The sequence below is a fragment of the Epargyreus clarus genome, unplaced genomic scaffold (genome assembly GCF_041222505.1).
Source record: "Epargyreus clarus isolate Ecla_fem2 unplaced genomic scaffold, WU_Ecla_fem_2.2 ptg000006l, whole genome shotgun sequence".
Lineage (NCBI taxonomy): Eukaryota > Metazoa > Arthropoda > Insecta > Lepidoptera > Hesperiidae > Epargyreus > Epargyreus clarus.
The window spans coordinates 11,047,446-11,074,952 of NW_027332214.1; the positions used below are offsets into that span (position 1 = coordinate 11,047,446).

Below are 27,507 nucleotides of genomic sequence, written 5' to 3' on the forward strand. Positions count from 1 at the left end.
GTTTGTTTTATTTCATTCTCACTTCCTAGATCTAGTAGGAGACTGCCTTCCGACTGCGGTAATGGACTTGCATATGTAGAAGATTTTGAAAATCCTTTTCAACGATTATGCTCGACCTATTTTGTAGTGCGAAGAGCTTTTAGGGGATCAGTAAATAATATGTAATTAATATCAGCCCTTTATTATAACAACATTAGAATACCTACCAAGATACTACATCCCAATAATAGTTATTTTTTACCACGCTTTTATTAGCTTGACCTGTATGTATGTATGTAACGGAATCTTTGAACTCGATTTTTACCCACTTTGATCGGTCCAAACAATTTAAAATTTTGAACAATTATCAAGAACCGATGACAATACACGATTTATTAATTTTATCCCATTCACCTCATCGGCATCGTCAGAAATCAGGATTAACGATTTTCCTTGTGCGTTTTTGTGTGGTTTTTTAGTTTCTAAACAATAATTATTTAATAGTTTAATCGTCACCATAATTCTTTAGACATCAGGTTACATCCGTCCTTAATCGATGTATAATTCCATTAACTGCATTTTTGGATTTGGATAAAAATAATTGTTAGATTTGATGATCCTGGATAAAAATAATTGTTACTTTGGATAATATAGAACTTGATCAATATCGTTGACATCTTCATAGAGTCTTTTGAAAATATCCATCGATAAACAAAAAGTTATGAGATTTTCACTATTATAATGTAGAGTTAAAAGTTTCGGACTTTAAACATCTAATTATCGATAATAAACAAAAATTATATAAGTAGTATCGATAGTGTAGCAAAAATGATCACAGATTATTCAGTAAGGAATCGTTGGAAGACCTATTTGGGTGTGTATACGACGCAATTGTTATGGGTTATTGCCCTGTGATCGTGATAAGTTCACCTTTGGGCACGTGCTGCGGGCTATCGTATGAACTCACAGTTCACACACACATACACACTATCTCCGACAATATACACACAAGGGTGACATACTTTTCCAAGTCCTCTCTTCGTGGTACAAATTCAAGTCTAAAGGTGATAGATCCCTTCGCGATTCAACTCCGTTGACAATGAGGCACCACTGCCACACCTATCACCTCTTAACGAGTGTTAAGTGCTACAGTGTTCTGGCTTGAAGGGTGTGGTAAGGATACTTACAAGAAGCGGTTCAACAATCTTGAGGGACAGCAACACATTTGAGATCGACCACAGATAAGATCGCAATCTTAGTTGTGGAGTTACAAAACATGGCCAAAACACTGACATCGAGTGGACTGCGTGCTCAATTTTTATGGAAGAAGTATATTCTTCCATTCTCCATGCTTAGCAAAATCATACGAAAATATTTGAGGTTTTATTTACTTACTATAAATATTTGTTTTAAACAATAAACAAAACAGCCGTTTATTTATTTTTTAAAAACCAAAACCTGTTATTGCAAACATCGTCCTCTTTTACAAAAAAAAAACTCGTTATTTTAAATTAAGCGAAAGAACTCGTCTCTACAAAGTTGTATTAACTTGTAAACAAGTGTTATTTAACTCCCCACTTACCGGTATTATGTAGAGAATAAAGCCTTATCGCTGTAACCATATAAATGTCAAAACAAGTGTATTATGACACGCAACTTTCGAAGTTTGAAATATGAGCTAGTAGGTTCTTATCAACTAGTTTGAAACCATTTGAACTAGTATCGTCAATGCCCATTATTAATAATCAAAATATTAAGTTTGCTTACCAAAGTTAAGTCTACATTTTTTTAGTAGGCAGAAATTGACAAATTTGTTTTTCATAGCATAATGGCTATACCAAGCTTATCAAGTTATCTTACTAATATTCTCGATGCTACGAAACTAGTACGATACACATTGTTTTGTCTATTTTATGCATTTCTGCTAGTAAGCGAAACCATTGTGCTAAGTAAATACAGGATTAAAATTTTCCTGCCATCCTGCTATGAAATAACCCTTTTGCGGCATTTTTACAGTGATAGGTGCAGCAAGTCGATTACTCAGCGTACAGTCATGCAGGCGAGCGCCCCGCCATCTCGCGGCGGCTTGCGAACACAGCCACAACAGCTGAGTCGCGTGGCGACAGCAGACTTGTTTAATCGCTACAACTTCATTCACAAAGCGCGCGTCGCCGATATATTGCAACTTTCGTGTTTTCGACCCTGTTTTGATTATAATCTCCTTGTTGTCGCGCAAACTGACAAGTTATGAGTTAGAGAACTATTAATGACACATTACGCGTCTGTGTCAAAGTTAGTGACTTATGTGTTTTGGATAAATCGCGCGTAATATTATATCGGTTATTGCCGTTTTTGTAGATTAAATAAATTCGAACGTTCGAAATTTGTTGCATTTATTAAATAAGTCTTCCTGTTAGTGTGTTGTTTGGCTGTGATACAAGATGGAGAAGACTGGTGGCTCCCGGCTTCTGCAGATGCAGGTAAGGATGCTGTGAAGATCGTATATTCAATGTACAATCTCTGACTCATATCGTTCAGAATGAATTATAAAGTCTAACGACGTCTGTGACAAACAGCGAACTTAATGCGATAAGGAAGTTCCATATATAAAGGATTCTACAAACTTAGCTAATGTCATAATGTTATTAAGGATTCTCTCATACTATTTCTCTTTTTTATTGTTTTATAGAAAAAATACTATCAATTATATACTTTTCTTATGAACGGATGTGAATTCCCAAGTAAATACAGATATATTAAAAAGCTAATTTTAATTTCTAAAAAAATACACCATTTTGGGACATAAATATTTTCCTACTGTAATTTGATAAACTACTTTCTTAAGCACATTAGATTTACTATTATGTACCTTATTAATAAAAACTGTATTATTAATTAAAATACAAGAAATTACAACTTATGAAGATGACTCTACTTTTTCGTAATGAAGAATAATAATAATGATTCTTACAAATAGGAAAATTATTTATTTACATAACTAAATTTTAAAAGCTAGAAAACATAAATATCCTATGGTTTTTAAAAATTCAGTCCGTCCGCATCGTCCGCAAAACTACAATTATAATATCTATCGACTCTACGTTTTATTAAATGCTTTCGCGGATACTTTAGTTATTTATAGTACCTAAATAAATGCATTAATTCCATATTACATAGCAGATATAAATACACATAATTATTACATATTTATTTTCCCTACTATACTTGTCTACCTTGAATACAAATGTAGCGCTTACAATTAGGTATATGACGACTATTTTCCTCATTCAAAAACGTCACAGTTTCTGTAAGGTGTTGAATTCAAAACAAGTCATCAATACATTTGAATCAAGTAATTATTCATTGCAAGTAAAATGCACTAAGCGTACTAAGACTAAAAAAGATTAAGACGCCGCACAATATCACCGACCACAGTACAGTTATAATTTACGACTTAACACTTCAATCGCTATGGGGTACAAGATGCAAGATTTATGATCATTTGGTTCATTCATTTATAGCATTTATGTTTTATTCATGTATGAATTATTTTTTATTATTAAAAACATATATATTAATGTGATAATTATTAGAAATAGAAAATATGAATATACGTTGTTTAAACTTTAAGTTGAATAAATTATATAGATATCAATAAAAAATATTAAAATAGTGGAACTATTTGTAGTTTCACTGCCTATATATGTAATGCACATTACATAAGAAGTTAACATTGAAAGGTTTAATAACACTATTATATTATTACTTAATAATATCGGTCACTAAACTGTTGACAAAATCTTCCGTACTTTACAAAATAAGGAACATTTTATGGATATCAACGTCGCTTTTACAGTAATTGAGTACAATTTCACACCCAAACGTAATGCGGTCGCGGATCGCGTCGCCGCACCTTTGTTAATAGAAGACTGACGTCTAGTCTCGCCTGCCATTAGTTCGCCTAATGGCTCTTTATTGTTGTAGAGGTGATTTACAGAAACTAAAATGCTTTTGCAGTGCTATTCATTTTGTAAATGTATATATTTCGAAAATGGGATAATTTAAGGTTATATCCCTTTATGGTTCAACTCCGGCGGCACCACCGCCACTCCTATTTCTGCCTATTAGTAGTAGTGTCAAGCGCTGCTGTGTTCTGCTTTGAAGGGTGTGGTAAGGGAGACATACTTTTCCGAGGCGTTCCAGCTTAGTCCTCAGGAGCAGCGGCGCGTCTGTGACCAACCTCAGGTAAAAAGTTCGAATCCTATCTGGGGATGATTACAGATGTCTATTGGTGTCAGTACCCACTTATCACCAGGTGGACTGCATGCTCGTTTGCTACTCCTATATTATAAAAAGAAAGATAGTCTAATTAGTTAGGTTGTAACTCGGCCCCTCGATCGAGGGGTTCGAGCTTGACACCCCAAGGATCTCTGATTTTCAAATGTGCGTTACGACTTAATTATCGAGGTAATTATCTTAGCTTTAACAGCGAAGAAAAACATCCTAAAGAAATCTACACATCTGAGAGTTCTTTAAAAAATCTCCAAGGTATGTGAATGTGAAAATGAATCGCACATACAGTAATTGCAATCCTGTATTCTTGGCCTTATGCAATCGAATTATTATAACCCAGTCTATTATTATTATGCACATTTCTAACTGAATTTAACCCTGTATTTCCAATTTTCTATATTGGCAATAACCAACTATTACATTATCTACTGAGATATTCATATCTGAGATTTCTATCAGTGACTTCATTGATAAAATGTTTTGCGAATTAGATTGCAAAAGATTACTTTCGTAAGATACCTATATGTATTTACCTACATGTGTTAAAATATCTTAAGAAGTATGAAGAGTCGATTGTTAATATTCAAATAGTAATAAATAGTAAAGTAATATTTTATGGAATTCTTTCTAATTGAGTAAGAATTATTAAACATGGACTAGGATATCTCTCATTCACTACCACTACGCGGGGAATTTTAGGGTCATAAAATTTGATACATAAGAATAGAGAAATTCAATAGTTTTATCATATATATTTTTGTTCGCGAGGGAAAAAAATAATTCATTACGTACGAGGTGCCTCAGGAGGGACCACCGGGTTATATGTAAAGTTTACCAATAGACGCCCAGGTGGCAGTTTTGAGCGCTACGTAAAGAATCCTATCTGATCCGGGATTTCAGGATCGGAGTCCTCAGGGATGCCAGGCACTTCCCTGGGCATTTGCTCACCACACCTTTGGAATTGAGGCTTCCAACCACACATACCGTCGTCCTTTGCAGCGTCGCTGACTAGACCGTTCTGCTCGCGCAACTCTAAAAGCCCTCTTTTTGTCGCCTCGTTCGACACAAAATACCGTAGTTCTATTTTGTTCCTAAAACTGCAGAGAAAAAGTCAATCCATCTACTATTTTAAGCTTAACACAAACATATGGAAGCTGTATATTTATATAATGTTTATAAACTATGCGCCCTTAAAGTATCGCTCGTGCATGTAATTTGCATAACGAACTCCCCGTCCTCACAAAGGCAGAAAGCTAAAAGTACTTGTTTGCCCTCCCTCGTCTCCGCTTCAGCAAGCTCCTCTCGCAATGTAAACAAATATCCTTAGTACTTCACGCTAGGGTTGCCACCTGCACTGCAAAATAAAGTATAAAATTCAGGTTAAGTTACTATAAATTTTTGAAAGAAAATAAGGGAAAAAAGTAGTAGAGTAAATAAAGCTGTTAGTAAATTAAGTTACTCGTTAATATTTAGTTTTCATACACTTTACATTGTAAATATAAGTATTGTACTATTACGTAGGTTATGTAATAGTACTTTACATTATACGGACCCTATAGTACCCAGTTTTATTTTCAGTTCTTTTTTTGTTTTCGGCTTTGTATCGTGAATATAATTAATACACGTATTAAACTAATGTAACCGACAATATTTTCTTTTTATGTTTTCTTATAAAATATCTATCACACAAATTTTGTAAACAATATTTAAATACATAGCTTATTCGAAAAATGTTGGCAACCCTATCCTTAGCACTCTACCGAAATCTCTTACAGCCTTCGAAATTCAGTGCAATTTTCAACGGCACCATATAAAATCCGTATTGGAACTGGAAGCATATTAAACGTGGCATGAATTTTTCATCGATGCAGGACGCTTTAGGAATAATGTAGAAAAATCCGGAATTTCGTAAAATATCCTTAAAAGAGTAAATAACTCATCAAAAGGGAAAAAAATCTTGTTACTGACTTGATGACGTCATAAGTAGGTATAGTCCGCGCCAAACTGCTAGTCCGCTCTAAAGTTGTTGCGAGCAGGTGTAGTCATACAATTTGCTATGGCGACGCGATTCATTTCTATATTCAGAGCGGCTAGCAGTATTACGCGGACTATACCATAAAGTAACGTTTACTTGTTTTATTTTTTTTAAAGTAGGGATGTATGAGATTTGACTGGTCCATTGGTTTTATTAGCAAATTGAAATTAATTAATGTAATTAAGAGATTGGTACATTAGCAAGACATTTTCGCCTTGACTGGGGACAGGAAGACAGAGAACAGAAAAACGGGATTATCCCGCCCGAAGAAAACATATGGTCACATAAACCATATTCCACTCCGTGAATCAACGGCCGCTTTTCAAACTCACCAACTGTTCGCAATTCGAAATTAAGTGAACTTACAATTCAAGTGTCGTCTCTCTCTCGTCTATGACTTTGTTACTGTAAGAGCGGGACGTGATAAGATTACGTTTTGTTCCTTTACGCTTCGAGGAGCGAACCTTGACCTCGGCCGTTTCGAACATTATTATTATACTCAGTCAATGGAACCATCCGAATCCTAACTACGAGATGACGTCACGACTATATTTGACATGACGGAAATGGCTACATTAGTTGGTCATAACATATCAAGTTATACGGGGAGATGATAAAAATAACAAAAATATGATCGGCTTCATTTAAAATTTAAGTTTAACAAAGTTTTCACGGTGCTGGAAGCAGTATGATTCGGCCAGGAAGATACCAACATCACAGTTATTTCTTACGTGAAGCAGTTCTTACATTTCGGTGGATGATGTGGTTGTCAGATGACTTGCATATGAAGCTTACATCTAAATCCTCAACAGTGGCAACATATTTGTCATCAGTTTCAGGATTTAGATCCTAGATACAGATAATAGTATCTGTATGGAGTTTCATATAGATATTCATTGACGAGTGTCCACTTACCGTCAGGTGGACTGTATGCTTGTTTCCATCTTCAATCTTTAAATACGGAACCCTAAAAAGTAGTGACTTAAGTTTTAATTTGAAAATAAACTCTATTGTAATAAAATTCACCTATTTCTATATTAAAACGCCCGTTCCGGTCTGAAAAGTGATTCTGTTCATTGCATAAAGTGTTTTAACTCAGTTCTCGGATAAACCATGACTGACGTCTTAACCACGGTCTTTATAGGAGAAATAATGGCTTAATATTAACAGACAAAAGTATGGTACCCGAAAAATATACTTAATACGTTCTTGAAAGAATGTCTGTACCGGAAAATATCATTAGAATCCTGAAATAGACGCGACATTTTAATTTAGTTCTTGTATTTTGCTTTTTCAGCAGGATTGTGGATTTCAACTCTATGCCAAAATAAAATATACGTTGGAAAGGGAGACATGTATTTCAGAGGAATTCCAACTTGACCTCCCGTAATTATAATTTTATCTGGGGGCCACAGGTGTCATTTACATTCAGGTGGATTGCATAGTCTGCTAGTTCTATATGTATATTATAATATAGGAGTAGCAGACGAGCATGCAGTCCACCTGATGGTAAGTGCCTACTGCCGCCCATGGACATCTGTAATCAACCCCAGATAGGATTAGATATTCTTACCTGAGGTCGGTCACAAATGCGCCGCTACCCCTGAGGACTAAGGTGGAACGCCTCAGAAAAGTCTGTCTCCCTTACGACACCCTTCAAAACGGAACACAGCAGCGCCTAACACTGCTGTTATTAGGTAGAAGTGTGGCGGTAGTGCCGCCGGAGTCGAACCACAAAGGGTTCTACCACCTTTAAAATTATAAAAGAAATAAAGAAGAAATATATTATAAAAGAAAGAAATTTCAAATTTTCATGGATCATTAATGCCATTTCATAATAAAAAGATTGCCAGTCGAAGTGATGAGGTCTCCATGGTGTCATCGTTTCCCACGAAGCGACCCAGTTTAGTCGCTCGATAGCCAAAGAACACATTCGGGTCACGTGCCACGTGTTAATTTGTTTGAAATTCGATTGTCCCACATATGGTAAAAGGTGTTGGTTATGAATGGATTATTTTTATCCATTGTGTGGACATTTACGTAATATTTTCGTGGTGAAAATATGACACTGTATAAGTTTTGTATGGATTGACTCTAGTTTCTTTGTTCAACTTTTGGTCATTCTTCTAGCTGTAAATGCTCCAGTAGAGATGAATTAAAGATAATTATTGAGCATAAAATGTTTTCGAATTCAGAACCTCCTCCTTTGTTTGAAGTCGTTTTAAATTAGAAATTCTGAGGACAATGTAGAGTGTTTACAGGTTGTTTAAATATGCTCTGACATTCTTAGAGCATACTCTATGTCAATAGTAACTGTTTTAGACTATAATATGATATACTAAAATATAACTAGGAATTACTATAAGAACAAAAATCTCGGTTGCTTGAAATATTTTACTGAAAAAGAAGTAATGAAGCTTATGTTACTTTGAAGCAATTTAGACGAAACGAACGACACCTCATATGTTAAAATCTGTCAAGCTTAGAGCGTGCCAAATAATGAGAAATATAAACATATGCTTAAAAAAATACTATTCGTAGTCATGTAAAAACAAAGAAAAGATTATTGTCAATTTAATCTAAAAATAGCAGAACAGAACAGAATACAAAACTAGTTTGTAGGACACAGAAGGCATACACTCAAAACACCCTGACACGATAAGGATATTAGTTTTATGCAATGTATGAGGTGGTGTCACATTTTGCTAGTTTTATGTATTTACAATATTTTGCGTTATTTTTATCGCTACACTTATCAGAGATAATAAATTTGCACAAGTGCGTGACCTCATTGTAAGCTTTATCAGGACTTTCACCGAGTAAACGTACTGATAACAGCAGCAGCTGAAGTAGGTACTTGAAGTTACTATACAAACGCTACAGAATATTAAAATATATACAACTATGTATTATTATTATTGTCATGTTATTGTTTACGTCGTCTCATTCACTTTCTCTTCTGGGTCTGGGTGTTTGTATGCGTCTTTGTGTTTGTTCATGGTACTCACGACAGGCTATGAGTGTAGAAAGTATTATTTATTTGTACAAGACTAAACTGCGTTAGGATTAATAGCAAACTGTCCAAAACGCACATTGCCCAGGGACCAAACACTTGCGCTTTATTTTTCTATTATGTGTGTAGCAAATAGTACATGTTAAGGGAATAAATACTTTTCCTTTTAGTGTAAAGGAACTTTTGCAAATATGCAAAAAAATATACAATACTTATATACACCTAGGATATATAAATTTCACACAAATGTAACATACTTGAGTTACGAGTAGGCTCAGATAAACGCTGGAGATTACAGACACCAGCCAGACTCGTCTTACGTCATCCGACTAATTGCACTTTGTCTGATGTTTTCAAAGTTCCATTTGACGAAGGCTATATTAAAGCTTTTTGGAATATAAAACAATTTGGGAGTGATATCAAACATTGTGGAAACTTTATAAAAATTTGGAGACTTTATAATGCAATCTAACCATGGTTTTCAACGTTGTTGGATCAACCTATTTGGTGGTTCCTTACCATACTAACAAAATCTCCAGTCGATTTATCTTTCCTTTTTCCCTTACGTTAAATATAACAAATGTGTGCTACAACAAATGTGTGTGTGTGTGCAAGTTTGTGCTCAAAGTTTCAAAGTAGAGCGAAATACAATTTAACGAGGTTTAAGCTACCCTCGAAAAGAATCCTTAGAGATGACTGTGACTTAGTTAAGGAGTGATGAAAATGATGTCTCTTGTTCTAAATCAAAACAATGATGATGATTGGCTCTCGTTATGAAAACCAAAATTATTATTTTTTTATTCGAAATAAATAGAATGGCCTTAGAATATCAATACCGTATCCCTACGGGCAAGATTTTTCTCCACCAAACGTCCAGAATTTTTTATAACATAAAAAAATCACTCATACATATGCACTTCAATTCCCACATGATCGATCATTGGATCACTGATCACATCACAATCAATGACGGATTGATCGCATATTAATAATTGATCACAATCATGTTACGCGTACAGTTTTTCATTCCTCAATAAAAATACACTGCGGTATTTACTATCGATCAGGGCAATACCATAAAACCTACAAAGCAATGACGTATCTTCGATTGGACAGCGACACGCGAGGCGCCGGCCGATAATTATTTTAAATAGGCTACTAGGTTTGTACTTTAGTGCAATAAAATCAATTTAACAAACACGAGTCGTGTGTTGAAGTAGCGCGTTGCTCGTCTGCATAGTTTTCGCTGTTTTACATGCTTTTGAAAGTTTTGAATGCATCAATATTGGTACTGTGGTTGATATTAAAATGGGTGGTGTGATTTATGTTAACATTTAAATTGATATTCTTCGTTAGATTAGTATTAAGGTTCATATTGCTGTTTTAAATGTTTTGAACATGTTATATAAGTTAAGGTCTGTGATAATTATATTGTCTTTTGGTTGTTTAGGATGGTAATACTCTTAGATTTAGTTTAATTGAAAATAAATCAAATACAAAAGCCACCTTTGCTTCATCTTTATTAAGCATATTTGAGATTAGGACTTTATTAAAAGTTATTAAAAACTATCTAATTTTTAATAAACAAGTTGTTTAGATCCGCAGTCTCCATTTATGTAAGATGCCTTGAATTGTGTGTTAAAATATTGTATGACAAATTCGGTAAAATACTTTCAAAGAACACGAAAGTGGATATTATATTATCCACTTTCGTGTTCTTTAAAAGCTTGAAGTTTTAAATCATATTTTCGGTAAGTTGCAGCGAGCTTTCAAAAATATAATTCCACGTTAACCAACCGTCGTGAAAGGCAAATTATTTGCAACAAGTTTGCGCGATAAGTGGATGAAAGCACTGCGCCAACGCAAAGCTTTTAGTGCCTACTTTGAAATATTTTAAACTTTAGCATTTTTAAAAAAGAACAGTATGAACCTCTACGTAGAAGGCAAGTCCTTTCTATATTACATAAAGGATTTTTTTACAAAATGTCATGCTTATATACGGGTTAAATGGAATTTTTGTCTGCCACTTAGTCAGTATTAGAGTTTTATTAAGTACCTAGATGATAGCACAATGTAATTCTTTATTCGTTTCTTACATTATATCCTTAGTTTCAAGTCAAAAGCATTGGAGATTATCTTAAGGCATTCGCTTAAACTGGCGTCAGTTTTAGTCGCCCTTATGGGACATATGGGACAGATGTAACACAAATAAATAATCAGCTTAACTTTATAGATTACATCTTAAAGCTATTAAATATGTTACGTATTCTGCTATGCTACATCATACATCATAAACGGACTATAAAACTTAGTTGATGTTCCATAAATGTCGGTGGAAAATGTATGTCTTCCAATTCATTTGTCATGCCACGTCTCACAATTCATGCTCGTAAATAATGCGAGCGCTTAATGACCAATTTTTTGACTCTAAGATATCAAATACAAGGTCCTAGGGACCCTCAATATGGGCATGGACCTCATAATGTCCCCGATAGTGGGCGTAGATCGGGTTGGTGATACCCGATTTAGAATTGCAACTTCGCCCACATTTTCAAGTTTGGCGGACAATTTTGACAATATACACAGATTATATCGCTAAGCTTTATTGCGGATTTTATTCTGTTAAGGTTAAGTACCTTAAAAATATGATGGCAGGCCGTTTAATGTAATGTCTTATTATAAGACCATTTACTTTTATGTTGATAAAACTAATGGATTTATCTAATCAAATTGGAGTGTAACCTAAATACGACTAAGTTTGTTTTCAAATCAGGGCTCTGTCTAGGAGAGTTCCTATCTCCATACTATTCCATTCTTCTAAAATTGGACATTGCGATCCGATGAAATAACTCAGAAAGAAAATCAATATTCAATTTTAACATTTAACTTTTGGTTATAAACATGAGTTTACTATTTGTCGATTAAAACAAAAATGATATGAGTAGTTAAATCTGACACCATGTATCAAACAACAAATCCCTTCAATGTTACTTCCAGTTGTTTTTATATTAGGTTGAAGGTAATTTTGTTATTTTAAAACATACAAGTCATGTGTAAGGAAATTCAGTAAAATTCGAAAAGCCTATCTATTGTATTCCGGGATTGTAAATAAATTTGAACTCCCGACCTCTATACATTCGAAAGTTAATGCTTGTCACTAAGCTAAGCTCTCTGTTTACAAACTTATTTCTCTTATTCATTTACATAAATGAAAGTAATGACTTGGGCCGTCAAGCAACACAGTTTACAAATATTATAGCAATAAGTATTATAGTAACTGGCTTCGTCCTTATTTGGCCGTCAAAGTAATATGAGCCTTCTATTTCGCCAGAATTTATATTTATCTCTTCTTTAAGTGATCCAGTTTGATTAAATTATTTTAGCACTGAAGGCACTTCAATTCTATTTATACTTACTCTTTAATTTTTAAATTAATAATTTAGTGAGTTCCTGTAAACTGCTTTTGGAAAATCACGTGCGCAATTAATGTCAATATTTTTACTTCACTCAATTTGAAACAAATACCGTTACTACTTTTGTTGCTTTAATCCAATATTATATTGAATTAATTAATTATTATTATTATGTACAATTGTTGTGTTATTATTATTATTATGTAACTACACTAACGAATTAGGCTATAAACCTGTAATGTTAGATGTATCTAAGAATTATAAAAATAAATAAATAATAGATGGCGTTGTACTCAATAAAAAGTAATTTTGTATCATGTATGATGTACAGTGCATGTATCTATTTACTTTGCGAATATGTCATGAGTCATATGATCCTCGGAGTACGTTGTAATGTAAGTCGTGAGTGCCATGATGTATTCAAATGCATTGCAGTCTCTGATAGACGATTAGCAAGCTGACGACCGAGTGGCACTCATAATGGCACTTGCATATACTCTGAGAGATAATGAAGCGGAATTTTACGCTATTTAAGGTATATATTATCGTTCATGTTTATGTTTTGTATGGAAGGCTGTGGTAAGACTGTCATCATAAATTAATCCAATTAACCTATGATATGATAATGATAATATGATGAATAAATCTATCTTCCCTACCAAATGTGTCATCTACAAAAGATCGAAAAAAAATTTCTGCTAATTAAAAATTTACAAATTCTAGTCATTGGTATAAAAAGACTAAACTACAACTTATTATTTACTTGGTACATATTTCGTCAAGGATACAGATATAATACGAACACCTACCTACCTACCTACTATATAAGTACACCTATTTCTTACAATATGATTGAACATTTTAGGAAGAAATCCTGTTCTAAGATGAACCCGCTTTACGTCTTTTTTCTTTTTCTATGAACCCAAAGAACACAGAAACAAAGTAAATAAGACATTGTTATGTTAAAACCCAAAATAGAATATACTTGTAATATAACTTCGAAAATGCGTAGTTCTTTTTTCTTTTTTTTTTTATAATATAGGAGTAGCAGACGAGCATGCAGTCCACCTGATGGTAAGTGGCTACTGCCGCCCATGGACATCTGTAATCAACCCCAGATAGAATTAGATATACCTACCTGAGGTCGGCCACAGATGCGCTGCTACCCCTGAGGACTAAGCTGGAATGCCTCGGAAAAGTATGTCTCCCTTACCACACCCTTCAAAACGGAACACAGCAGCGCTTAACACTAATGTTATTAGGCAGAAATAGGTGTGGCGGTGGTGCCGCCGGAGTCGAACCACAAAGGGTTCTACCACGTTTGAATATAATATTCGCGGTCAAAATACTTTTTTTTAAAGTTCATGATCAAAGTAAACTGGTGGCTTAGATTTTAAAACATTATAAAAATAACTTTGTCACTTACTCAATGATTTTATGACGTTACGATTGAATGTAAATATTTTGATTATTATATAAGAGTGTTACGTCATCTCGAACACTGTGATATTCTGTGTAAAGAGAGACCAAGTACATTACAAGTCTTGTGTACTTTATTATGGCAGTAATAGATAGGTAAATAAATTTGTCATGGAAGTAGTGAACAAAAACGTAAGTCATTAGTGACAAATCAGTCATAAGACTTGTGACTATTTATTTTAGTCTTCCCTTTATCAGTTTCTTGCTAGGAACTTCACATAATCCAAAGGATTTCAAGGTGGTAGAACGGACGATGGTCTGACCACGAAGGCACTATCGTCCTAACTTCCTGTCTTATATCAGCAGTGTGAAAGAATTCTTACATAAGAGTTTTCAACTTAGGGGTAGCCGCGCCTACTGTTGAAGTAACTGTCATAAAATAATAACTATTTAACTACAGTATTGTAATGGAGAAAATGTTGGATCTGCTTCTTTCATAATATGAGACGATGAGTTGACTCAAGAAATGTCTATTGCCGATTTGTGTGATCTATAAACCAGTTTTATCTTCGCATACAGTGCTATCCGCGTTAAGTACTACAGTATGTGTAAACGACCTATAGACATGCTCAGACTAAAAAATATAAAGGTAGAGCCTTACGGAACATTACGTTGCAGCCATAGATTAGTAAAGATACTTCGGCGCCTTGAAATTGAATGAAGCCGCAAATGGCTTATTATAGTAAGTTATTTTTTTGAATTCTTGACAAATAAAAACATTTTTAGAGAAAATTTACGAATAAATAACTAATACTGCGTAATTTACATAATAAATAAATAATTTATAATAATAATTTCAAATATTTTAGGGACATTTTAGCACGGAGACGTGGCAAAACTTTTTTACGCAACTATTTCAATTCTCAAAACTGGGCACATTTTCTTGTTAGGAGTGAGTAATCTTTACTAATCTATGGTTGCAGCGTTAAAAGCACCTGGCACCTGAGGCACTTTGAAAGTTACGATATAAAATTATTTAGGACATTTTGTGTTAGATAAGGAAAGTTTTATTCTGAAACGTTTCATATAAATGTAGGTACAACGTATTTCGGCTTTGTACACATCGCAATTAATATGATTTGCATTATAATAATGTTTGGATAAATTGCGTATATTAAACGTACAAGTTGCATTTATTTTGATATGTTTAAACATTTTGTTCGAGCTGTTTATAAATGTGAACATAATTCGTAGCATACCAAAATTTTGACAATTTTGCAAAGCTTTTTAAATAATTTGTTAAAGGGGCCGAGTCTATATTTTTAGTCTGAGTGTATAGCTAATGTGGTATTCCGAGAGGGGTTCTTAACGCAGTGTTTAAACGAATAGTAACAGCGATACTGACTAATTGAGGAATGTGGTGTGATGGCCACTTGAGTCAATAAATTACTTACTGCATTTAACTGTGCAACGTGTAGTAAGAGTTCATGCCGGTTTATTGTGAGAGGCAAGTTTTATTGTTGTGAAATTTGGATTTTTAAACAGTGCAATATTTTTTTTTTGTCTGAGGCAAAAGGGTTGTACTTTTGTGTTTTTTTGGCATGAGCAAGTCATGTAGGCCGGCTTTTCGGATTTTAAAATTTGAGGTGTAGTTAGATTGGTCTTAACCACCAGAATGTCTCCACTCATTTGATATTTTTTTTCACACATTATAAAAATATAGTCTTGTTACGGAAATGAGCTGTCTTAGAGACAAACTAGAAGGTAAGGTAAGGTCAAGGTAGAAACTAGTAACATGGTACGATTTGTCACTTTTTTTATTTATTTTTTAGTAGCAGACGCGCATGCAGCCCACCTGATGGTAAGTGGCTTCTGCCGCCCACGGACATCTGTAATCAACCCCAGATAGGATTAGATATTCCTACCTGAGGTCGGACACAGATGCGCCGCTACAACTGAGGACTAAGCTGGAACGCTTCGGAAAAGTATGTCTCCCTTACCGCACCCTTTAAAACGAACAGCGCTTAACACTGCTGTTATTAGGCAGAAATAGGTGTGGCGGTGATGCCGCCGGAGTCGAACCACAAAGGGTTCTATCACCTTAATTACCATTTACGTAAACAACGCTTAAATGAAGAAACAAATAAGCGTAAAGAAATACACCCCAGTGTACAAATTCTCCACGCTTTACCTCATGATAATTAGAAATTAAATTTAAATTCCCGCGCAAATTAATGATGATGTAACCGTCCCAGTGGCGCCATCTACTTAAGTTCTATTTTAAAACAAACAGCGCCATCTATTAGTAGTTACGAAACATTAAGTGGAAATAGCTCATAATAATTTGGTAACTGCTACGCCCACATTGATTGCTTCTTTGATCTGTTTTGATTGTTGGAACTCAATTGCTATGAAAATAAACTTATTAATCGAAGTACTTAGGGACCACTTGAGTCGATACGAGTGAGTAGACGTTAATACTGAGTGCGTTTTAGTATTACGTAGTGAGTTTTATTATGGAATGACTCAAATTAATGGGATGTAGGTAATCCCGTTAATTAGTTACAAATAATAGTATATCCCCTATCAATTGAATTATGGTTCTATCAATTGAACTCATCAAAATGAGTCATTTTATTTATTTTTATTTACTCTTTATTGACCATGATAAAAACAGTGTGGTGCAAAAGGCGGACTTAATGCTAAATAGCATTTTCTCCCAGTCAACCTTAGGGATGTGCAGAAAAATTAAAGGCGGTACTATACTAAAAATAATAATAATAAATAGGAAATAAAATAAAATGATAAGATAAGAGAAAAAGGAGAACATAAAAAGAAAGAATGAGAGAAAAAAAGAAATGAGATATAAATATATACGAAGTAAATACATTTAAAATAAATTACTACATGAAAATGAAGAAAAATGGTGTAGACACCATATCTAATGATGAACTAAATTACAATACAAGACATTCTTTTGAAAAGTGTATTTGGAGCACATCTTTCTAAGTTCCTCAGGAAGAGCATTCCAAAGCCAAAGGAAGAGAATTCATTTGAGCGAATTCGAGGGTTTACTAGTAGCCATTGAAGTATTCCATTCTTTACTAGACCTATACTTGATGTAGCAAACGAGCACACAGTCCTCATGATGGTAAGTGACTGCAACCGCCCATAGAAATCTGTAATCATCTTCTTAGGGTTAAGTTGGAACGCGTTGTATAAATATGTCGCACTTACACTTACTTACACACCGTTAAAACGAAAAAACAGCAACGCTTAACACTACTGTTGTTTGACAGAAAGAGGCATGAGTGCCGCCGGAGTTGAACCACGGAGGTTTCTACCACCATGTAGGCCTGTAGATTCTACTACAATATGCTAATTGATATACTTGAATCATCTGTTTAGGATGCTGTCACGTTTATCTTTATTTTTTGGTCTTAACTTTGACTGCCGTTAAAGGGGATGTTTACATATAGACGCTCGCGTTATGCATTCATTTGTTAAATTAAAAAAACGAAGCCAGCCAGGGTTCGCAAAGCAAAGGCTTTCATCAACCCTTACCCCTCTGTTACGGCTAGACTGGACCACTAATGAAGGGCATGTATTTTATATAGGTACATGCGCATACTTTTTTCAAAACCGTAGTAAAACATTTTTTGGAACAGAGGTAAGGTTTTCGTGCTCTAAATATAAATTGTCTGTCAAGACTTTTGATACAGAGATTTATATTTCCAATCTATTTTTTTAACATACTTAGTTAGCAATTGGGACTTTATAAAACGGACGAATGGTAGATACTATTTTTAAAACACCTTTTATAAGCAAATGAACAAATAAACGTTCGAACATACAAAAGAACGAACAAAGGAGTTTACAAAAGAATGAACAAGGGGAAGAATGTATGAAGTCGCGGGACAAACTCACAATCAAATACAGTCAGTGTCAAGAGCTAACTATTATGTTATAATTTACTTCATAATATTATGCCTGTTTATATAACAAACATTCTATATTTATATTATTTACAAGGAAAACCATGCTAATTAACAATGATATTGATTATATTTAACATCATTAGAGCAGCGTTTATGTAGGTAAATGTTAACTTCTACGTATGCGTCAGAAACAATAAGATGTATTGTTATAAATGTTGTAATAGTATGTCATTTTATACATGCTTTATATGTTTAGTGGTACTAAAATGATATGATACCTATAAAAGATAGATAAGTATTATCTTGAGATTGAAATGTTATATCACCTGCATTTTTATAATATTAAAGCAGAACAAGAGCAGGCAGTCAACCTTTTGGTTAGTTGCTAGAGCCGCCCATGGAAATCTAAAATCAATCCCAGATAATATTAGATTCCTACCTTTTTACTAACGTTGACTAAGTTGAAATATTTCGGAAAGTACGAGTATATCTCCCTTACCACGCTCTTGAAAACGGAACACAGCATTGCTGTTATTAGGCAGAAAAAGGTGTGGCAGTGGTGCTTCCAGATAGATAGACTGATAGATTCTCTATTGCACATTTCAGTAGATCATAAAAATAATACACAATTATGTAGGTTAATCGTATGCAATAGGCGGCCTTATCGCTAAGCAAGGATCTCTTCCAGACAACCTATGCATGGAAAAGGTAAGGAAGATAGTGAGGAAAGTGGGATGTGTGTGTGAAGTTAGAGGAGAAACATAATATAATTAATATAGTATACCAACAGAAAAAATCGGAAAAAACCAGAGTCGAATCACAGAGGATTGTACTATGTTCACCTGCATATTTTACAGGTGGTAGAACGTTTCGACTCCAGAGCCGGCTCTACACCTAATTTTGTCTCATAAAAGCAGTGTAGCGCTGCAGTTTTGAAAAGTGAAGTAAGGCACACATAACTACTTACTACTTTCAAAATAAACAGGTATTATTAACAATGTCCTACATACAAAAAGGTGTATCCACTCGTAAAACAGTGGAACTCCATTAGGTAATTAGGTAATCGTTCTGGGAACAAAGCGAGACCATTATTTATACGTCACGCCCAAAATACACACCTACCTACAGACATAATTTTCCTTTATTAGAATTTTTGTGTCTATTGTCATCCTCGTTACTCAAAGGAAAAAACTTTTTATATTTTAGAATTTCTTCAGTACTTTAAAGAAACATACAGTCCACGTAGTTACTGGCACTAGTTTACATTTGTAATCGACCCCCAAGAATTGTAATTCTACGTGAAGCGTTGCCCCTAAGGACTAAGTCAGAACGCCTAATGTATGTAAATAACATTTTTTTCTCTCGTTACCTTACTTCAGCATTACAGCAGCAGAACACAGTAGCCCTTTACCTGCTTAAAGGCAGAAATAGAGATGACAGCGGTGACAACAATCGAACCTCAATAATCAACGATAAAACAACATTCAATTTCCTTAAACATAAAACGTTATGAAAGGATGCTTCCAAATCGTATATTCGTGTAACATACCGATAATCCGATAAAGATAGCACGCTGAAGTGATTCAATCCTTCGTTACATATCGAGTTTCAGCATGTATGTAAAGGTAAGCAGCTCGTCTAACATATGCATAAAAAAATCTTGTAAGTAAAATCAAGTATTTAAAGTACACTTTAGGAATAAGATACGAATAAAATAATTATCCCCACCGAATTACTGTTATAGTATTCTAGTATGTACAATGTACATGTGCAATAAATGTGAAGATTTTGCCGCCCCACAAGACGTGCCACGCGGGCGGCAGAAACATTACCTTTTTCGTATAACGTGTATTTCATAACGCTTAATTTCTGTATAGAAAGAATTTTTGATACCAACTTTTAGATACAGTTTTTTGCCGACTTATTCCTAGGAAGGTTGCAAATTCAGCTACGCCCCAGACAGCGCGAATCTTTGCTATGGGTTTAATCTACTGGTTTTATATCAATTCTCAATATGATGCAATTTTCCTGACGTCCTTTTCTTCCACACAGCTTATACGAGTAGATCTGAAATATTTTTGATACCGACTATAAGAAGAAATTATACGGAGTTATGTGAGTATGTCTTACATATGAACAAATCTTTCGTTAAAATAGTTACGTCAACCAAAAACAATGTATAAAAAAAAAACGCTAAAACATTTTTAAATCGCAAGTTTGAAAAGAAACATGTAAAAGCTTTAGCGGTTTAATTATGAATGTGAAATAGCTATAAAACAATATGGATGTTGAAAACAAAGACGTGTAGTGGAAACCCTTTTTTCCAGTAATTAAACCTTTCCCGTTCCCGACTCAACAATTCCTAACCACCCTTTTCTCTTTCCACAGAAAGAAAGAACAAAGCGTATGGTAAGTATTTTATTACTTGCTCGGTATTGATTAGAGAAATTAATGAGTCTATAGAGCTATAGGTTTCATATTTTTACAAAGATAATTTTTTATCACAAACTTCATATCGTATTTTCAAGTAAATAACAAATCAGTCTGATGCATGAGGAATCCTAATCTACTAAACTTAGTCATCAGAATATTGAAGCATCGGTTACAGTCACCTATAAGAACTGGAACTCCTCTTTTATACGGATGATTTAACATCAGTTAAACTGCATGACACTTGATTTATGCAGAAAAAATGCAGTTATTTTATTAAACAGCTCAATCCCTAATACTTCAGTTACATAATATACGAGTAACTCTGGGAGAGACAATAAGAGGTTTGATCTTGACGGGTAAATATTTAACTTGCATTGCATAAGCGAGCTCTGCAGTGGGTCCGAGTTGGAATCCCGCCAGACGAGAGCAGTGCAGCGATACAGCCTTTATTCAATTGCGCCCATTCAATGGGCGAGGGTTTGCTGATGAGGGACGCAGAGTAGACGGGAAATAGAAGTGGCTTTTGATATACATTTTGCGGTTATTTCATAACTTTCACGAATTTAACTATTATTACAGTACGAGGTGTGCTCTGCTGATTCATTAGTTTTTAACATGCGTCTTACGCGTTATCCCTATTTTTCCCTATTTTTCTAAAATAAAAACCTAAGTTACTAATAATAACATTAACTAACTGCCATTGAAAGTCCTAACAAAATCGGTTCAGCCATTTCGGAAATTAACCAGAGCAAACAGATGAAAAAAGCTGTTATTTTGAAATTACAAACAGACACTGCAATTTTATTTATTTCTATCGATTGTTATATAAAGGTGTTAGAAGTAGAACCCTTTGCGGTTTGATGTCGGAAACACAATCAGCATCTATTTCTGGCTCAGTTATAACTGCTGTGTTAGTGCTGCTGTAATCTGGTTTACGAGTACATTCGGTAATTACGAGTATAACAGGTAAACAACGAGATTTTCAGAAGGCAGGAAGAAGAAGAAGAAGGCAGGAAAATCTGTCTGGGGTTGATAAAAGATGTATATGGGCGACTCGGACGTTTCTATTTCATGTCAAGTTCTATGGAGTTGAAAGTCATCGTCCAATTACACAAATTGTATATCGCAAAGGCAATCAAACTTAATTGATGAGCACCAAAATAGATGTTGACCAAAATATATGTTCACCTTTTTAAGACTTTTAGGAGGAAGAAAAGTGCACTTTAACCTATAAAATATAATTAATACTCTTTTCTCCGCTTAAACTATACTCTTGAAAGTTTGTGTACAAAAGGTTTCCTTCATATGAAAGTGCTTTTAAAATTTTTCTGGCTGCTTATGAAGCGAAATAAAATTATGTCCAAAAATCTGACGTAATTGGTTGGTCCTATATGTTTAACACTGAGAGACGCCTCATGCTCAGCGGTGGAACAATTGAAGTCTATAATCAAAATGATTATTAACCGTCAATATAACATTGGCGCCTACATCGATAAAGTTCCCTAACCATATGTTTTGATGAAGCAGACTCATCCGATAGCGCCGCCCGATATCAATTTCAATTAATGCTGCCTCGTTCAGCGGCGTCCGACTGTACCACGTAATTGATTTGTCTTGTTAAACCGATCAGTAATAGTGTTACGTTAATCGTATTGTGTTTACAATGAGTTATGTAGTGAAGAAAACATTGGATGTAGTGGAAATGGTCAACAGTTTTGAAGAAAAGCCTTAGTTGTTTATCTGCGATACATCAGTCACTAGAACTTAGCAGTAATCTATTACCACTGCTTATTAATTCTTTACTAGCTTTTACCCGAGAATCGGCTCGCGGTCAGGGGTCTATCCCTCGGGAACGGTACTTTTTCTGAATAAAAGGTACCCTAAGTTATTTTCTGAACCCCTGACAAAGTGAGTTCAAAATTTCATACATTCGGTTATGTAGTTAAGATGTGCACACAAACTCACATTCACATTTATAATATTGGTTGGGATAATAAGTAATAACGGTGTTATTATAATAGATAATGTCGTGTAATTAGAAGGATGTGGCGAAGTTGACACTTACGTAAGATTCATCTGCAATGCATCACTTATCTCTCTATTAGGGCTAGGTACCTATTTTTTACATCATCAATGTATATACCTACATAATAGCTACTGTCCTTTTCATGTATGTAACAAGGTACTCATGTATGTAACCAAGGATGATGAGGAAGGAAGGATGAGGATGTAATAACCAATCTAAAAGAAACTATCTATTTTCGTGACAGTATCAATTTGGATGTCTGCTATAAACTTCCGTGTTTTAGACGATATCCATAGCATTCGCAATACTCCTAGATGGGACTGTAAAAGGCTATAAATTATTTTGTTTCTATAATGTCTCCATCCTCAATCCTTCAGATTCAACTTATTTACGATACTCCCATTTTCTATACCATTTTGATTAACCACCAACCGCCCAACAACGGCCTTCTAAACAGAGCGACCTACTTCACTTACGGAGATAAATGATATATAACACGGCATTCTATGTAAACAAGGTATTATCTGTGGAGCATTTAACGTGCAATATTCAAATAAAGCGGCCCAGTGGGCGCAAGGACGAATGTGGGCGACGTGCACTATTAGGGAGTTTTAGACGCAGAACAATAACTTTGTTGATGACAATATAATAAGGCTTTGTTTTGATGTGTAGTAACGAGCTATTAGTATTCCAATAGGATGAGGCTTTAGTAATGCCGCCGTATCTGTGACAGTCGCGTATTGTATTGTGGTTTCAAGATTTTGTCTGACAGATAATGCTTACGTTTTCGAATAGCTTGGACGAAATAAGGCGAAAATAAAAATGAATTTCTCAACAAAATGTTCAGTTGCGACAGTATTTTTGAAAATACCAAGCAATTAAGCAGAAATGTATCGTTAGTCATAACTTCATTAAAACTGTGTTCCAAAGTAACTGTTTCAACTGATGATTTACTAATTAAAGGTGATAGAACCTTCGTGGTTCAGGCAACTACTTTAAATTCTATTTCTATTTTATAATAATAGTATCAAACGGGTTGATGATGCTGATGATGGTGAAGGTAATTAGTGATCTTCATCGGCATCTCTACATTTTCACAAAGTATTTTCAATACTTCCAACTTAGTCTTTAAAGCTGTACGACCTCTGTTATGACTACACATGTCCATAGTTGCTACTATCATAAAAATACTTCCAGGACCCTTTTTCATTTAATTTCATAAAAACGTAAATGGTAAATGAACATAATTTAATGTATAATAAAATGTTAGTTTATCCTTGTCACACTACAGTTCCATTTAATCGAAAGGAATGGATGAAAACGAAAGTGTTATTATCGCATTACGCGTCTCACAAGGAAGTGATTATGAGTCAGCCTTCTGATCATTTATGGCCTGAACTTCCAAGTGTGGGTGTTAGTTGCAACCAACCTTAGAACACCGAGCTAAAGTATAATTTGCTTCGAGTTACCAATGAATACGACCACAATGCGTATGATTCTCATATCGTCGAATATAATATGTGATGGACGACTTGAAAGTTAGAAAGTGGGTGATTAATCGTTTTTGATGTCATGTTTTTGACTACGGACTTGAGCTTTAGCGAGACATGAAAAAAACAAAATGGTTGTCACATCTAAACATCTGAGAACTTGCAGAGTCTATGTAACTTCTTTATCTGGTCGCCAATGCCGTTGTCTATGGCAAACAGTAGTTACCAACATCACGTGTACTTTTTTTATACATTCTAAACCTAAAGCAAGTTTTGACATCAAGAAGTTACTTTATTCTATCAGTAACAAACCGAAACTAGTTTATCAGAATAAGGTAGCAATCTTGTTAATCACGTGATGTAATAAATGTAAATTATGCCACTAGTTAAGAAACGTCAGACGGTAGAAAAACTAATCCCAAACCGGGTCAAGTCGCGGTAACGTGGGTAATCCTGAAGGTCGTGTGTTATTCATTATACCGTGACATTGACCGCACGTGGATGGTTACTGGGCAACCGGAAAACAAACAAACATTCACCCCCAGGGGTGGTTTTGGTTCATTCAGCTTTTGTAAACTAGCGTGAAAAGACGTTGAGTTTCTCAAGAGCCTTTCAAGCCGAAAGTTTCGTGATTGGAAAAGTTTGCAGCAAGTTCTAGAAATTTGTTATTTTCTATGCAAATGACTGTGGAATTACCTATAGGATTCTCAAAATACAAACCTGCTTGTTTGCACCAAGTGACGCCATCATTAAAACAACTATAATCTGATCAAACATTTTATTGGCATTAGTGAAATGTGGACATTTGAAAATATTGACAAAATTAAGTAATTGCAAAAAAATATTATCTGATTCTTGAAGAAAATTGCTGAGGGGTGCCCATCAAAATATGCAGACACATAAATTCCATCGTTCTTTGGATCACGTGAACTGGTGGGAGCCCAGCCACTGGAAGAATAATAGACAGTTGTCCTCAATCTCGTTAGAAGATGCTGACCCTTCCGAGATTAGGAATGGATGGCTCACTTTGGGTGCATCTAGAGTAAGTATAGTTTCCTATTTATAGTGTGATAGACCCTAGTTACCCTGGTGGTACCATTTCAAGCCAATATCTTGGGGTAAATTCGTTGGTTTTCCAATAGCATAGGCATAGTAAGGACTATGGCCGAACCCTGGTCATATTGCAAAGGCTTCCTGGGTTTCCCTTATTTTGTGTACCCCTCATTGTGTGTATAAAATGAATCCACGATACAGAGAATATTATTGTGGGAATATGTAGACTATAAAAACTGCTGAATATGTCTAAATCTTTCACTAACAGGTACGCTTTAGAGGTAGCGAATATAAAAATGTGGGAACACCCCGCCCAGTACGATACTTTCATTACGTGATAATCAAATTAAGCTTTTTCGTTATTTCATCGAATGATTCGTCATATGTAAAATAATTGAGTATACCATTACCACGATTAACTGCGACAAATGTATTGATTACAGTCGTGTTAAATGAATACTTCGAAATGTATTATTCAAGTTGTTGACGAAAACTTTAACCTTGATGCTGGTGGCTTTCAAGGAAATTATAATGAAACGACTTTTATATAATAGGTAAGATGACCACAGAATGTCTTTGAAATACTGAAAGCTGAGTATGATTTATGACCGCGCGCTTCAGCTCCAACTTCTAAAGTAAGATTTCTTTACCTCTGACTTGAAATGGAACTTTGAAAGCAATTTATTTTATGAATTCTAGTGTACCCATTGAAATACTTTAGAGAGTTTTTTCGAGTGGACTTTATTTATTTGTAAGACCATCTTTTACATTTGCATTAGCAATAAAGATTTTAATATGAATTTTAAACTTGATGAAATTACTTTCTACCTCTTACAATTTAAATTTAACTACTAATTTTTAACGTATCGCAGACGTATCAAAGTTTTATGTATTAAGAAAGTTTTATCACTAGTTTTCAAGACTACTCTAAAATCAAAATACTGAAGATCAAATTACCTTTATCTGTGATGTTAAAAAAAGATGTGATATTTACTAACCCAGGCAATTCACCATCATTGTAGATTAGGTATCTTAAAGTGATATATTGTTAATAAAATTTACCATAGCAACTAATTTCAAAGTTTTGTTTTGTTTTGTTTTGAATCAAGGACGTTCGGTGTCCACTCTGAAAATAGCTTTATTACTATGGTTAATAACCTTGGTTGGTGAGACCTTGAACTGCCCAATTATATCAGTTGGACACGAACTCAATATTGTACTGGTCTTTCTTTTATTATTATTGAAGTAGCACCTGATGGCAAGTGGCTACTGCCGCCAAGGGACATTCATAATTAGAAATTAAACGAACTTACCTAAGTGAAGTTCCATTTCAATTGTACGAACTGCATAGTCTCGAAATGATAATGTTAACTTGTAGTACACCGCCAGTCGCCAGCCTTGTGTCACGTATATTCAGAGCTAAAAACCTCGAATTCAAATAATTTAAAACAATATCCAACCTACTTATAGCGCCCCCTACTGGTAAATGTCATTAAGTTTAGAGATCCTGGGGTCAAGATGTAAGTTCATTAGCTCGATTATTTTACAACATAGATGATATTATGGGTAATACTTATCGTATATAAGTATGGGTGGGTGGGTTATAATATCATTTCGAGACTATGCAGTTCGTACAATTGAAATGGAACTTCACTTAGGTAAGTTCGTTTAATTTCTAATTGTACTTCACTGCATAGTCTCTTCAATGATAATGTTAACTTGTAGATGTTTAGAGATTTGTAAAATAACGAGCGTATTAAACAAAATACAAAAACATTTAAATCCTACTATTTTTAAAATTCCTAATTTAATATATCTATTTAAATATTAATTACAGTTATCAAGTATACATTTGATGTAACGTCTCTACTACAAAATTGAACTTAGATCTGATCCATTCAGCTATCCTTCTAAGAGGGTCTTAACTGACACTCATATGTTTAGACGTCAGCGTAGCAGCGTGGTAACGCGTGCTCTCTAATGGTATGTATTGTAAAAAATGATATATCAATGCCATCATCTTCCGTGGTTGATAAAATTTAGAAACTGTCGTCTGGAAGGTCACTGTATTATAAGATTACATAAAAGAAATAACTTTATTCTTGCAATTCTCAAGTGTTACTAGGCCTATCTAGGTAATTTTATTAAGGATGTGCTGGACAAATACTATGATTACTATGAAATAATGGTAATACTAGATTGTTTGAACACTGGTTATAGTAAGGTTTAAATTAATGTGGCAATTTAATATACAATATCTTCCGACAAGCAATTTGGTTAATATACAATAATGTTATTATTATGTTTATGTATACTTTTTAGAAGTCTCGACTCAGATGTAGGCGAATCGGTAGTAATAATGGCATTCACGGGCTTACACCAAGTGAACGTCATAATATATATGATATCTATTGT

General features: G+C 34.4%; 1 protein-coding gene across 3 annotated transcripts in view; it reads left to right on the forward strand.

The window, feature by feature from the left end:
- Positions 1–2,054: 2,054 nt before the first annotated feature.
- The window catches only part of LOC140742956 (uncharacterized), a 46,424-nt gene continuing 20,971 nt past the window's right edge, over positions 2,055–27,507 (forward strand). Inside the window, exons 1-2 of one of the 3 annotated variants that reach the window (XM_073074065.1) lie at positions 2,055–2,459; positions 20,479–20,499. In XM_073074065.1, coding sequence (XP_072930166.1) covers positions 2,421–2,459; positions 20,479–20,499 — 60 coding nt within the window. In that variant the 5' untranslated portion in view covers positions 2,055–2,420. The remainder of the gene's footprint in view (positions 2,460–20,478; positions 20,500–27,507) is intronic. The other 2 variants (XM_073074063.1, XM_073074064.1) reach the window with 2 other exon arrangements.